The following is a 14,027-nucleotide window of genomic DNA, read 5'->3' as shown; positions in this document are numbered from 1 at the left end:
TTTATTTAGATTTAATAGATAGATAGATAGATAGAGTCACACCTTGAAACACAGTGTGAAGTGCATTTTCTGTTTTTTAAACATTTCAATTAGAAAGCAAAAACACCAAAAGATAAATGGCACACATTGTATCCCAAGAGGTTTGAAGGGTTCAAGGTAAGAAAGTGGGAATTGCTTTTAAGTAACACCTTTGAAGAGTGTAAACGAGCGTGGATGCATTTGGAGAATGAGCCTGGTCCCACGGCAGGTCATGAAAGCAAAACGGGCAAATGAACAAAAGAAAAGACTGAATGTTTGTAGCTTAATTGCATGATGGGTAGAAAAATAACTTCTGCGGGTGAGAGAGGCTGGAGAGCTAGAACAGATGCATCAAGGGTATTCATAGCTGCTGGGGAGGAAGCTCGGAAGATCAGCAAGGGGTGAGGGTTAACCCCAACATGATGGGCTGACAGAGAGAGATTGGGTGCATATGTTTCCTCATAGATTTGCATATATACTGTAATGTACTTCCCGAATGAAGCATATGTTAGTGTTCTCACCTTCAAAACCTGCTGGATCTGTTCCTGGTGCTCGGCATCAATGATACGATCCACATACCACTTCAACACACGGATCAGATCCCTGCAGACACAAGCCGTGAATATCAGACATCAAGGGCAATGTTTGTTTAATGCTGTGTATTAATGTGTGAATGCTGTATGTTTCTGTTTGTCCTGCAGGGAAAATGCATCATATCACGAAATATTCATAGGCAGTGCTCAGGACTTTATGGATCACATAAATGAAATCTGCAGGTAAAAGAAAGATGCATGGGAAAATCTTTCACTATTCTATGGAAGCCTGTTTCCAACAATTCCAAAAATTCTTCCTCAGAATTGTGATATTCAGTGCCCTCCACTAATATTGGCACCCTTGGTAAATATGAGCAAAGACGGCTATGAAAATAAATCTGCTTTGTTTATCTTTATGATCTTACATTCAAAAAATTCACAAAATGCTAACCTTTCATTGAAGCAAAACAATTAAAAGTGGGGGGAAACTTACGTTATGAAATAAATGTTTTTCTCATATGCATCTTGGGCACAATTATTGGCACCCTTAGAAATTATAATGAGTAAAATATCTCTGAAGTATATTCCCATTCGTATTTGCATTTATTTAGCACACTAGAATGACTAGGAGTATGATATTGTCCAGCAATAACTTCCTGTTTCACAGGATTATAAATATGAGGAGCACAAAGGCCAAATTTCCTTAATCATCCATCACAAGGAATAAAACCAAATAATATAGTTCTGATGTGCAGAACAAGATTGTTGAGCTTCACAAAATAGAAAATGGCTGTAAGAAAAGAGCTAAAGCATTGAAAATCCTAATTTCCATCATTAGGACAATAATTAAGAATTCCAATCAACTAAAGATGTTACAAATCTGCCTGGAAAAGGATGTGTGTCTATATCGTCCTAATGCATGGTGAGGACGAGAGTTTAAGTGTCCAAAGACTCTCCAAGGATCACAGCAGGAGAATTGCAGAGATTAGTTGAGTCTTGGGGCCAAAAGACTAAAAAAAAAAAAAAAAAAAATTCAAACAGCCCCTACGTCACCACATGTTGTTTAGGAGGGTTTTAAGAAAAATCCTCCTTGCTCATCCAAAAACAAACTCCAGCATATTCAGTTGTCAGACACAACTTGAATTTCAAATGGGAATGGCTTCTGTGGTCAGATGAAACTAAAAAAAAGAGCAGCAAAACACTCAAGATAGGTTTGGTACAAAAAGTACCCCATGCCCACGGTTAAATATACTGCTGGATCTTTAATGTTGTGGGCTTATTTTCCTGCCAGAGGTCCTGGACATCTTGTTCAGATACATGGCATCATGGATTCTAGCAAATACCAACAGATAAAAAATGTAAACCTGACTGCATCTGTTAGAAGTTCTATAATGAGCTGTGGTTGGAGCTTCAATCAGGACAGTGATCCAAATCAAACATCAAAATCAACACAAAAATGTGTCACTGAGCATAAAATAAAGCTTCTGCCATGGCCGTCCCAGTTGCCTGACCTGAACCCTATAGAAAATGCGTGAGGTGAACTGAAGAGAAGAAGCACCAGCATGGAGCTGGGAAACTAAAGGATCTGAAGAGTTTCTGTATGAAGGAATGGTCTCTGATCTCTTGTCAGGTGTTCTCCAAACTCTTCAGGCATTAAAGAAGGAAACACAGAGCTGTTATCTTGAATAAAGGACATTGCAATAATTGGGTGCCAATAATTGTGGTCAACATGAACTACAGAAAAACATTTATTTCATAAAGAGATTTTCCCCCTGCTTTCCATGGTTTTACTTAAATGATAGGTTAGAATACTGTGAATTTTTTGAATGAAAGATTAAAAGTATAAACAATGCAGATTTATTCTTACAGCCACCTTTGCTCATATTTACCAAGGGTGCCAATATTAGTGGAGGGCACTGTAAATGTGTAATTCTGAGAAATGAAGTGAGAATTGCGTGATATAAACTTGTAATTGTGAGTTATACAGTCAGAATTGCGAGATATAAACTCACACATCTGACTTTTTTCTGAGAATTGCATAGTATAAACTTGCAATTGTGAGTTATGAAGTCAGAATTGCAAGAACTCGCAATTCAGAGAAATAAAGTCAGAATTGCAATATATAAACTCACAACTGTGATTTTTTCTCATTATTGTGAATTTATATAACACAATTCTGAGAAATAATCAGAATTGCAAGTTTTTAATCTCAATTCTGAAAAATACATTTTAAAAGGTAAAAAAAAAATGCATGGGAAAATCTTTGCATGCTTATGCTAAACTATTCTATTGAAGCCCATTTTCAGCCCTGAATAAAAAACAAAAAATTAAAAAAGGTAACTGCTATTTTTTGTCTCATAAATTTGACTTTTTTTTTCCTCACAATTGTGAGATATAAAGTCAGAATTGTGAAATTCAAACTTGCAAATCTGACTCTTTTCTCAGAATTGCATGATATAATATTGTAACTAGGAGTTATAAAGTCAGAATTGCAAGACATAAACGCGCAATTCTGAGAAATAAAGTCAGAATTATGAGATCTAAACTCGCAAATCTGACTTTTAACTTGCAATATAAACTTGCAATTGTGAGTTATAAAGTCAGAATTGCAAAATATAAATATGCAGATCTGCCTTTTTTTCTTAGATTTGCATAATATAAACTTGCAAATGCAAGTTAAATAGTCAGAATTGCAAGACAAACTCACAATTCTGAGAAATAAAGTCGCAGTTCTGAGAAAGTCAGAATTGCAAGATATAAACACAATACTTATCTTTTTCTCTGAATTGCGAGTTTATATCTCACAATTGTGATTTTTTTCTTATAACTGCAAGTTTATATCTCACAATTCGGAGAAAAAAAGTGTGTGAGATAAAAAGTCGCAATAACCTTTTTATTTTTTAATCTGTGACGGCAACGGGCTTCCATACTATTCAGTACCTTTATATTTTTGATGGGGTTTTTTTTTCATTTAGTTTATATTTTAGTTATTCATTTCAGTTTAGTTTTAACGTGTTTTTAAAAGCCTGGGGTCAGTGTTTATGTTTTTGAAATATATAAATGGCTGGTATATGTGATTAATTATAATCTAATTTGATGATGACATATTATACTACATATTATGTTATGAACTCAAATAAAAACTTGAATAAATTGACAGACCTAGTAAAAATATTTTTCAAATACATATACATTGCCATTCAAAAGTTTGGGATCTGAAGATTTTTTTTTTTTTTTATAGAAGTCTCTTATCATTATTCTAACATGCTGATTTGTTGCTTAAGAAACATTTGTTAGTTTTTAGCAGTGTTGAAAACAGTTGTGCTACTAAATATTTTTGTGGAGACTGTGATACAATTTTCAAGTCTTTGACAAATAGAAAGTTAAAAATAACATCATTTGAAATGGAAATCTTCTGTAACCTTATAAATGTCTTTACGGCCACTAAAATCAACTTAATGCATCCTTGCTTAAAGTATTGATTAAAAAACAAATCTTGCTGACCTCCAAATGTTTGAATGGCAGTGTATTTTTTTAAGCTTTTGACAAATTATTTTTTGCATTGCAAGTTTTTCTCTTCAAAATATCATTATTGCATTTAGAATTAACAACAATGTTAATGATATTAGTTGTTCATCACCCAAATTTAAAGTGATTCCTAAAATCTGATTAGGTGATAAGAATGTTATTCCAAGATGTTGTCCTATTCAAGTATATTAAGTAAATCAACAAAATGTGCAGGTTTTGTAAGGTTTTGAAACTGATTTCCAGAATCAGAGACCACTGGCAGACTGAATGTTTTTCCAAGATCAATAAAGGTCCTTAACAGTCCTGTGCATCCCGCGAGGGGACTTAAACACTCAGGTGATGAAACATCTGAGATGTTTAGTGATGGTGATAATGAATCAGGGGTGTTAGAGTGCACAGGTCTCATGAATACTTGATGCAGCTGCCAGGAAACTTTGTAAACAGACTCTGAATGTTCTGGGTTAATGGTCTCTGTTGCCAGTCAAAACTCATTAAAATTGTTTAAAACATCCTTAGGGACCAATCCATCAAGATCTGCATCAGACTACTGTGCTGGGGTTAGTGAATACAGTAGATCAAAATCTTAGAAAACCTGAGAAATTTTGAAGATAGTTTCCTTTTTGTTAAACTTTTCTTTATTGCCGCATTGCTTAATTTATAAAGAAAGATGTTGTGATTAATAACAAATGAAAAAAAAATAACTGGAGGAAAACTGGGTCTTTTATGAGGCTCTTGTTGATTTTGGAAACCCAGGAGAGTAATTTGGCCATAAGGAGGAAAATGTTAACATTCCCAGCATGGGATTGCAATTAATGTTAACTGCGTCGTAATACCAGCTCTCATTCCCCCTAAAGATTTAATTTAAAATCCAATCAGATCTTAATTAAACACGCTGTACCACCTCACTAATCTTAAGATATGTTGTGGCTGTTATATTTTCAAGGCAGTTGATTTTAGCAGTGTCCAAAAATTTTAACAGTGAACAAGAACTGTATCTTATATACTGTAAATATATATATATATATATATATATATATATATATATATATATACACATAGGGCACAGCATAAATGAGTAGACCCCCTTTAAATAAATATAAAAGATGTATTTTCTTAAAGATATAATATAATAAAGATATAATATAATATAATTCATGGAAAGATGGCAAAATTTAAATGTATTAAACATATACGTAATAAAAACAACGAAATATATGCCAATACTTTCTATAAGATACGTAAATTACGTAAATACGTAAATTATAATTACAGTTTTGTTTAAAAGAAGGATTGCAGAAATGAGTACACCCTAGATTTAATTCAGCAAATGTATAAAATCCTAGTACTTAGTATGTCCTCCAGAACTCCTCTGACACTTCTTGGCACTGAGTGTACAAGTTCATGACAAATCTTCACATCTGTCCTGTTGAACTCCTGGAGGACGACCTCCCTAAATGCCCTGATCCTTTATGGGGAGTTTTGCTCACTTCGTCTCAACAGAATCCACCATAGCTGCTCAAGAGTGTTAAGATTGAGTAAAATACATGTCTACTGAAGGATTTTCACCTTGGGAGAATAAATATCTTCACTGTCATGCTGAAAAAATGCCCAATAATGCAGGGAATGAGGGGAGGGTAACATCCTCAGTTTTATGTTTTTGTATTACATCACACAGTGGTGTGTGAATTCATGACAGCATTGATAAAGCACAACTTCCTCACACCTTCAGCACTCATACATGCCTATATAAGAGCTTTACTACCAATTAACGTCACTGTGGGTACCAGGCACTTCTCACTGTACTCCTCCTCTAGCAACACCAGAACATTTTGGATGCTTTTGGATCTGAAATAATTGACTTGGTCTCTTGAGACCAGAGTATTCCCAGAAGTCTGTATTTTGAAAAATTTGGGCCTTGGGAGAGGTTAAATGAATTTATTGTGCTTTGGCTATAGTAGGTAATTCTAGGTAATATAGTAGGTAACTCTATACACACACACTGACCAAAATTATAAACGCAACACTTTTGTTTTTGCCCCCATTTTTCATGAGATGAACTCAAAGATCGAAGACTTTTTCTCTCAAATATTGTTCACAAATCGGTCTAAATCTGTTTTAGTGAGCACTTCTCCTTTGCCGAGATAATCCATCCACCTCACAGGTGTGGCATATCAAGATGCTGATTAGACAGCATGATTATTGCACAGGTGTGCCTTAGGCTGGCCACAATAAAAGGCCACTCTAAAATGTGCAGTTTTATCATACAGCACAATGCTACAGATGTCGCAAGTTTTGAGGGAGCGTGCAATCGGCATGCTGACTGCAGGAATGTCCACCAGAGCTGTTGCCTGTGAATTGAATGTTCATTTCTCTACAATAAGCCGTCTCCAAAGGCGTTTCAGAGAATTTGGCAGTACATCAAACCGGCCTCACAACCGCAGACCACATTTAACCACACCAGCCCAGGACCTCCACATCCAGCATCTTCACCATCGCCTTAGACCAGCCAAGATCGTCAAGATCGTCTTAGACCAGCCACCCGGACAGCTGCTGCAACAATCGGTTTGCATAACCAAAGAACTTCTGCATAAATTGTCAGAAACCATCTCAGGGGAGCTCATCTGCATGCTCATCATCCTCATTGGGGTCTTGACCTGACTGCAGTTCGTCGTCATAACCGACTTGAGCGGGCAAATGCTCACATTTGATGGTGCCTGGCACTTTGGAGAGGTGTTCTTTTCACAAATGAATCCCGGTTTTCACACTACAGGGCAGATGACAGGCAGCATGTATGGTGTCGTGTGGGTGAGCGGTTTGCTGATGTCAACGTTGTGGATTGAGTGGCCCATGGTGGCGGTGGGGTTATGGTATGGGCAGGTGTATGTTATGGACAACGAACACAGGCAAATATTATTGATGGCATTTTGAATGCACAGAGATACCATGACGAGATCCTGAGGCCCATTTTGTGCCATTTATCCACGACCTCATGTTGCAGCATGATAATGCACGGCCACATGTTGCAAGGATTTGTACACAATTCCTGGAAGCTGAAAACATCCCAGTTCTTGCATCGGCAGCATATTCACTGGACATGTCACCATTGAGCATGTTTGGGATGCTCTGGATCAGCGTATATGACAGTGTGTTCCAGTTCCTGCCAATATCAAGAACTTTGCACAGCCACTGACGAGGAGTGGACCAACATTCCACAGGCCACAATCAACAACCTGATCAACTCTATGCGAAGGAGATGTGTTGCACTGCGTGAGGCAAATGGTGGTCACAGTAGATACTGACTGGTTTTTGGACCCCCCCGGATCCCCCCAAAACTGTAAAACTGCACATTTTAGAGTGGCCTTTTATTGTGTCCAGCCTAAGGCACAACTGTGCAATAATCATGCTGTCTTATCAGCATCTTGATACGCCACACCTGTGAGGTGGATGGATTATCTCGGCAAAGGAGAAGAGCTCACTAATACAGATTTAGACAGATTTGTGAACAATATTTGAGAGAAATAGGCCTTCTGTGTACATAGAAAAAGATCTTTGAGTTCAGTTCATAAAAAATGGGGGCAAAAACAAAAAGTGGTACATTTATAATTTTGGTCAGTATATATATATGTGTGCGTGTGTGTGTGTGTGTGTGTCTGTGTATATATATAGACACACTCACACACACTCACACACGCACACACATATACATACATACATACACATAGTTATGTTTAGTTATGTTGTTTCTGTTCTGTTTGAATTTTGATGAACTTTTCTTTCATTCAACTTTGTTCATATAGAACCCATCCAATTTTGGACCAATTTAAGTTCAGCTCAGTTTAGTTCAACTTGGTTTTCAGTCACATATTTTCCATCAATTCAAATCTGTTTATTCACTAGTGATAACAGCAGTAAATAAACTGCCAACATCATCAGCTACATTCATACTTGAGGAATACTAACACACATTGAACCCAACGGATAGTTTTTTCACAACCCTAAAAAAACAGATCCTCATCACCACAGAATCCATCCTGACTGTAGATTAACCTTAGTGTGTCTTTGAGCATGCTGAGAGAAACAATGCTGTGTGAAGATGTGTGTGTGTGTGTGAAAGAGAGAGAGAGAATGGTTACAAAGCAAATAACATCAAACTGAATATAGGCTGTGAAAAAAAAAAAATCACTATTTGAAATCCATAGGGAACATAACAAGCGGGATTTTCTTGGCTCTTCTGAAATCCAATAGTTTGAAATAATATGTAAACATACTCTTGACGCACACAATGCAAATAAATAAAAAGAACATTTATAAATTTCACAACATAAGAAATGTAAACACATAATGAAAAATAAAATAAAATAATATAAGCACACTTACAGCTTATAAATTAAAATAAAATAAAGAAAGAAGAAAAAAGAAAGAGGGAGTGAGAAAAGAGACAGAGACAGCAAGACACGATAAGACAGAAACACGGGACAGCATTAAGGGACAGGCTGACAGGAACAGCGCGAGAGTGAGTATTTTGCAAGCCGCCCACATCCACCTCAACTCTGACATGATGCTCCACACCTCAGTGCGTTACAGAAGAGAAACCACATCACTGCCCACACACAACAACACGACCACACACCTCATTACTGACAGACAGCACGGCCAGAACACACCGCACAACCACACACACACAACACAGTCAAACATGACAGGGAGAGAGAGAGAGAGAGAGAGAGAGAGAGACAGAAAGCAGAAGGTGAGTGGTCAGGAAGAAAAAGAGAGAGCAGAGGTTGGGAAACAAACATCAGGAGGAAGAGACAGACAAAGAACTGCAAAAAAATCAAATCAGGAATTTTGAGAAGCATCAGCCTATTGAATTATACTTGAGATCTGAATCACTATTTGACAGCACACATTACCTTCCTGACCACACATACAGTGCAAATACTGCACTGTCAGTAAAACTAAACAGGTTATGACAGATGAAAGCAAAGACTACACTGTGCTTTTAGGCTTGACATTCATCTCCCTCTGTGCTGAGAGGACTGTAAACTCAGAAAAACTTCATGGGTTACAGTGTACAAGGCCTGGAGCTCAATATAAAACACATTTTATCTTTCTACATTAACAAACGCAACAATCGCAAAAGCATGACGTGCTTTTTCAGATGAATGCAACGTGAGGTCCAGGATTTTTTGAGCGTTTTGAAACTCGTTTAATTCTCTGCTACATTATTTTTACATATGCTAATGTTTGTTTAAGTACTTCAAATATTTAATATTTTTTAAAAAGTGTAATTATAAAATTATGGTTTAAAAAATTAATTCTTAAAAATTTTAAAACAATGCTAACAAGTTAATAGCTTTAAAAATACAAAGAAAAGATTAAAGCTGCAGGCCAGCCGGAGGCTTTAGGAAGTCAGTGAGCGGTGGGAAATATGCTTTTAAAGTGGTAAATATAGGAGGAATATGTCAAAGTCATTTATATGTGCCAAACTTCTTGCTGCCAGCTGGTGGCGCTATGACTATAACTGAATATTGGTGTGTAGATGTCTTTAGGCCAGGACTTTTATAAAACAAGAAGTTTAGTGCAGACTGAACACAGTATGTTTGAGTTAGTGTAAAAAATGGCATATCCTATTGCCAACAGGTGGCGCTATGATCATAACTGAATATTGGCCTTATTGTCTTCAGGTCAGGACTCTTACCAAACATGTAAAGTTTGGTGCAGATTGGACATTGTATGCATGAATTATAACAACTTCCTTTTTCATGGTGAAACATTGTAGTTTGTCAGGGCGCCATGGACACACCCTACAACGAAAACTCAAGATCTTCGCAATTTAACGTCACAAAGGGCTTTAGATTACAAATTTGGTACTGATCTGTTTAAATCTCTAGGAGGAGTTTTTTTTTAATTGCAATGCCTAAAAATGACAAATGACTTTCTGTTTCGGATTTCGTACTGAAGACTTTTTTGTAGGTATTGGTGCGTTACATGTGTCTACCGAATTTCGTACATGTATGTGAAACATAGCTCGAGGGACACTTCGTTGAAAATTTTTGGTGGCGCTGTCGAGCCATTTTACCACACCCACTTCTGAAACCCATGTCAGATGTAAATTTTCACCACTTTTGCCGTGTGTGCAAAGTTTCATGAGTTTTTGAGCATGCTTAGGTCTTCAAAAATGTGATTCATTTTGGATAAGAAACAGAGCAATTCCAATATGGTCCTCACACACATTATGAGCAATAAAACAGCGTAAATCCTCAAAGGTCTTAAGCTACTAAAGTTCTCCAAAAAAACAAATGAGCAGTGTTTCTTCTTTAAATGAATACGATCAGAGTTATATTAAAAAAATTTCCTGTCTCTTCCAAGCTTTATAATAGCAGTGAATGGGTGTTGAAGCAAAATGAAGTTTGTCAAAACACCATAAAAGTGCTCCACATGGAAGTGCTTCAAATTCACAGATTCTCTACAGAAGGCCTTTGTTAACCCCCTGGAGCCGTGGGGAGTACTTTTAATGATGGATGGAGGCACTTTATTGGACCTCAAAATCTTAACCTTTTCACTTATATTATAAAGCTTGGAAGAGCCAGGACATATTTTACCATAACTCCAATTGTATTCGTCTGAAAGAAGAAAGTCATATACACCTAGGATGGCTTGAGGATGAGTAAATCATGCGGTAATTTTCATGCTGGATGAACTATCCCTTTAAGGTTATGTTTACATAAAGTTCACACTTTAAAAATACGCAATTTAATTTTTAATCAAACTTCTTTTAACTGGACACAGCATTTTAAAATCATTTTTCCCCCACCCCTAGTGTTTACCTGTAGGAAAGGGCACCAGCGAAGTGGTTCTCAATGTAGTTGTCCATTACAGGTTTAAAGAGCTGGAATTTGCTGTCCTGCAGCAAATTTATAACGTGCACCTGAGGGAAAAACAAAAATTGTAACTTTAATAAAACTAAAAGCATATCCAAAGCAAAATTTCTAAACATATTTTAAGCTAAATAAGTCCCTTTGCATTTGTATCAGTGTTTATTTTATATTAATGACAGCAGAATTAACTGGGCAAATCACTTTCCAAGTCATGTGAGTGTCCCATCTTTGGTAAATCAACCATTAGTGAATCAATTGTTTGGCAGATCCAATAAATCCACTGGCAGAATTAACCAATAGGTAATTAAATTTCGGTAGTTGACCAATTAACCACTAAGGAATTAACAATTAAATGAATCAAAACAGTCAACATATTAACCACAGGTGAATCAATCATTAACAAATCAACCATTGGCAAATCAACTGTTAATGGATACTATTCTTATTATACTAGATGAGAAAAGAGCTGGATTACAGCAAGAGGAGTCTATGATTAGATAAAATGAATTACCAAATCAACTGTATATGAACTGAAGTGCCTTCCAAGCATTTCCATGATGAGTTTAAAATATTTTTTTACGTGAAAAGGAGATGGTTGTGGAATGATATGACATAAAACTGTCACACCTATGTAGGAATTCGGTTGCCAAGGACAATGGTCTTTTATTTATAAAGGACTGTGAACTGCAGCAATTGACCAATCAGAATCAGGTATTCCACAGAGACGTGTGAAAAGTAAAGCTATTGTATAAAACACTTCCCACGCAGCCTGAAAGAACGCTCAATCATGCAGAGTTTATTTAAAACGTGCTTTCTGATCTAGAAGTACTTTGTTCTGCCTGAAATAAAAGAGGATGTGAGGACAGGAGTTGGATTATAGCAAGAGAAGTCTAAGATGGATTTTATGAGTTGCCATATTTGGCATGTAACCGTGGTAACACAGTGGAGGAGAGATGAGGAAAGCATCTTGTACTCATTAACGGGAAGAAAACGTCTCCTTGCGGAAGAGATGGATGAGTTTGTACGAGTTCGCAGTCAAAATATGTAAAGAATCTGTGGAAACTGGAAACTTGAGAGCAGTGCAGTGTCTACATTTCATGCATTCATATTTATAAGGTTTGAACAGGGAATCACTCACCAGGCAGTCAAACACTTTTAGTCCGTACCGCTGGGGACTCTCATCCAAAATCCCGAACAATGTGTCCATAGTGTCCTGTAAAAACTGTACAGAGACAATCAATTGTTAGAGAGGCAAGAAAAATATTTTGGGAAATATTCTTTGTTACCTCTGCAGTTTCAGTGGTAAAAGCAAGTTGCTGTATGTGGTTTATACCTTAACAATTTCTGTGCCATCAATGTCCTTGAGTTTGGAGAGGCAGTCAATGATTCTGTCCGGATGGACTCTCCATTTCAGTAGGTCCAACATGTCACCTGAAAGCAGTATACATGCACTTTTGAATAGAAACTATTTAAATTGTTTTAAAGGAGAAGTCCACTTCCAAAACAAAGATTCACATATAATGTACTCACCCCATTGTCATCCAAGATGTCCATGTCTTTCTTTCTTCAATCGTAAAGAAATTATATTTTTTTGAGGAAAACATTTCTGCATTTTTCTCCATATAATGGACTGATATGGTGCCCTGATTTTGAACTTCCAAAATGCAGTGTAAATGCGGCTTCAAACGATCCCAAATGCGGTTGTAAACGATCCCAGCTGAGGAAGAAGGGTCTTATCTAGCGAAACGATAGGTTATTTTCATAAAAATAATACAATTTAAATACTTTTTAATCTCAAATGCTCGTCTTGCCTTGCTCTCCTTGAACTCTGTGTATTCTGGCTCAAGACAGTTAGGGTATGTCGAAAAACAAAAAAAAAAGGTCGCCCTTAAAAAATAGGATGATTTTGAAGTTGAGGGAGAACATGAGATGGGAGTTTTTCGACATACACTAACTGTCATAAACCAGAAAAAAACAGTCCAGCCAGAGTAAGACAAGACAAACGTTTGACATTCAAAAGTATATAAATTGTATTATTTTTATTAAAATAATAGATCGTTACGCTAGATAAGACCCTTCTTTCTCGGCTGGGATCGTTTACAACCGCATTTGGGATCGTTTGAAGCTGCATTCAAACTGCATTTTGGATGTTCAAAATCGGGGCACCATATGAGTACATTATATGGAGAAAAAATGCTGAAATGTTTTCATCAAAAAACATAATTTCTTTACGACTGAAGAAAGAAAGACATGAACATCTTGGATGACAATAGGGTGAGTACATTATATGTGAGTCTTTTCTGTTTTGGAAGTGGACTTCTCCTTTAAGTTGGTTTTAGAAGATCTCTTAAATCCATTGGCAGATTAAATGTTAATGAATCAACCACTAGCAAAATAACAACTAACAAATCATATGCTGACAAATCAATCACTTTCATATGAGTAGTTGCCGAATCAACCATTAATGAATGAACAATTACCGAATCAGCTGTCTGCAAATAAACTGTTGATGAATCCCTTGTTGACCAATCGTTGATTAATCCAACACTGGAAATTTAACTTCTGGTGAATCCACCGGTACCAAATCATGATTGGCGAATCAACTCTTCGGTGAATTCACCAGTAACAAATATCCGATTGGCAAATCAACTGTAGGTGAACCAACTATCATCAATGGTGAATCAACTGTTGGGTGAATCCACCACTAACAATTCAACGATTGGTGACTCAACTGTAGGTGAATCAACCATCAACAGTGGTGAATCAACTATTGGTCAAATCAATTGGTAACAATTTGACAATTAGGGAATCAACTGTATGTGAATCAACTGTTGGCGAATCCACCGGTACCAAATCAACGATTAATGAATCAACTGTAGGTGAGTCAACCATCATCAATGGTGAATCAAGTGTTGGGCAAATCCACTGCTACCAAATCAACAACTGGCAAATCAACTGTAGGTGAATAACTATCACCCATGTTGAATTAACTGCTGGCAATCAATTGCTACCGAATCAGTGATTGGCAAATCAACTACTGTAAGGTCAGTCAATCATCATCATTGGTAAA

At 36.6% G+C, this 14,027-nt stretch overlaps 1 protein-coding gene across 2 annotated transcripts in view; it reads right to left on the bottom strand.

Annotated features, from left to right (window-relative positions):
- The window catches only part of dock4 (dedicator of cytokinesis 4), a 97,346-nt gene that overhangs the window by 28,159 nt on the left and 55,160 nt on the right, over window positions 1–14,027 (bottom strand). For both annotated transcript variants that reach the window (XM_051100211.1, XM_051100212.1), the window contains 4 exons: window positions 12,291–12,388; window positions 12,096–12,179; window positions 10,907–11,007; window positions 540–621 (listed from right to left, as the gene is read on the bottom strand). In XM_051100211.1, the coding sequence (XP_050956168.1) occupies window positions 540–621; window positions 10,907–11,007; window positions 12,096–12,179; window positions 12,291–12,388 (365 nt within the window). The remainder of the gene's footprint in view (window positions 1–539; window positions 622–10,906; window positions 11,008–12,095; window positions 12,180–12,290; window positions 12,389–14,027) is intronic.

This window comes from Labeo rohita, chromosome 25 (genome assembly GCF_022985175.1).
Source record: "Labeo rohita strain BAU-BD-2019 chromosome 25, IGBB_LRoh.1.0, whole genome shotgun sequence".
Lineage (NCBI taxonomy): Eukaryota > Metazoa > Chordata > Actinopteri > Cypriniformes > Cyprinidae > Labeo > Labeo rohita.
Note: the sequence above shows the minus strand (reverse complement) of the source record. Positions and strands in the feature narration are given on the sequence as shown.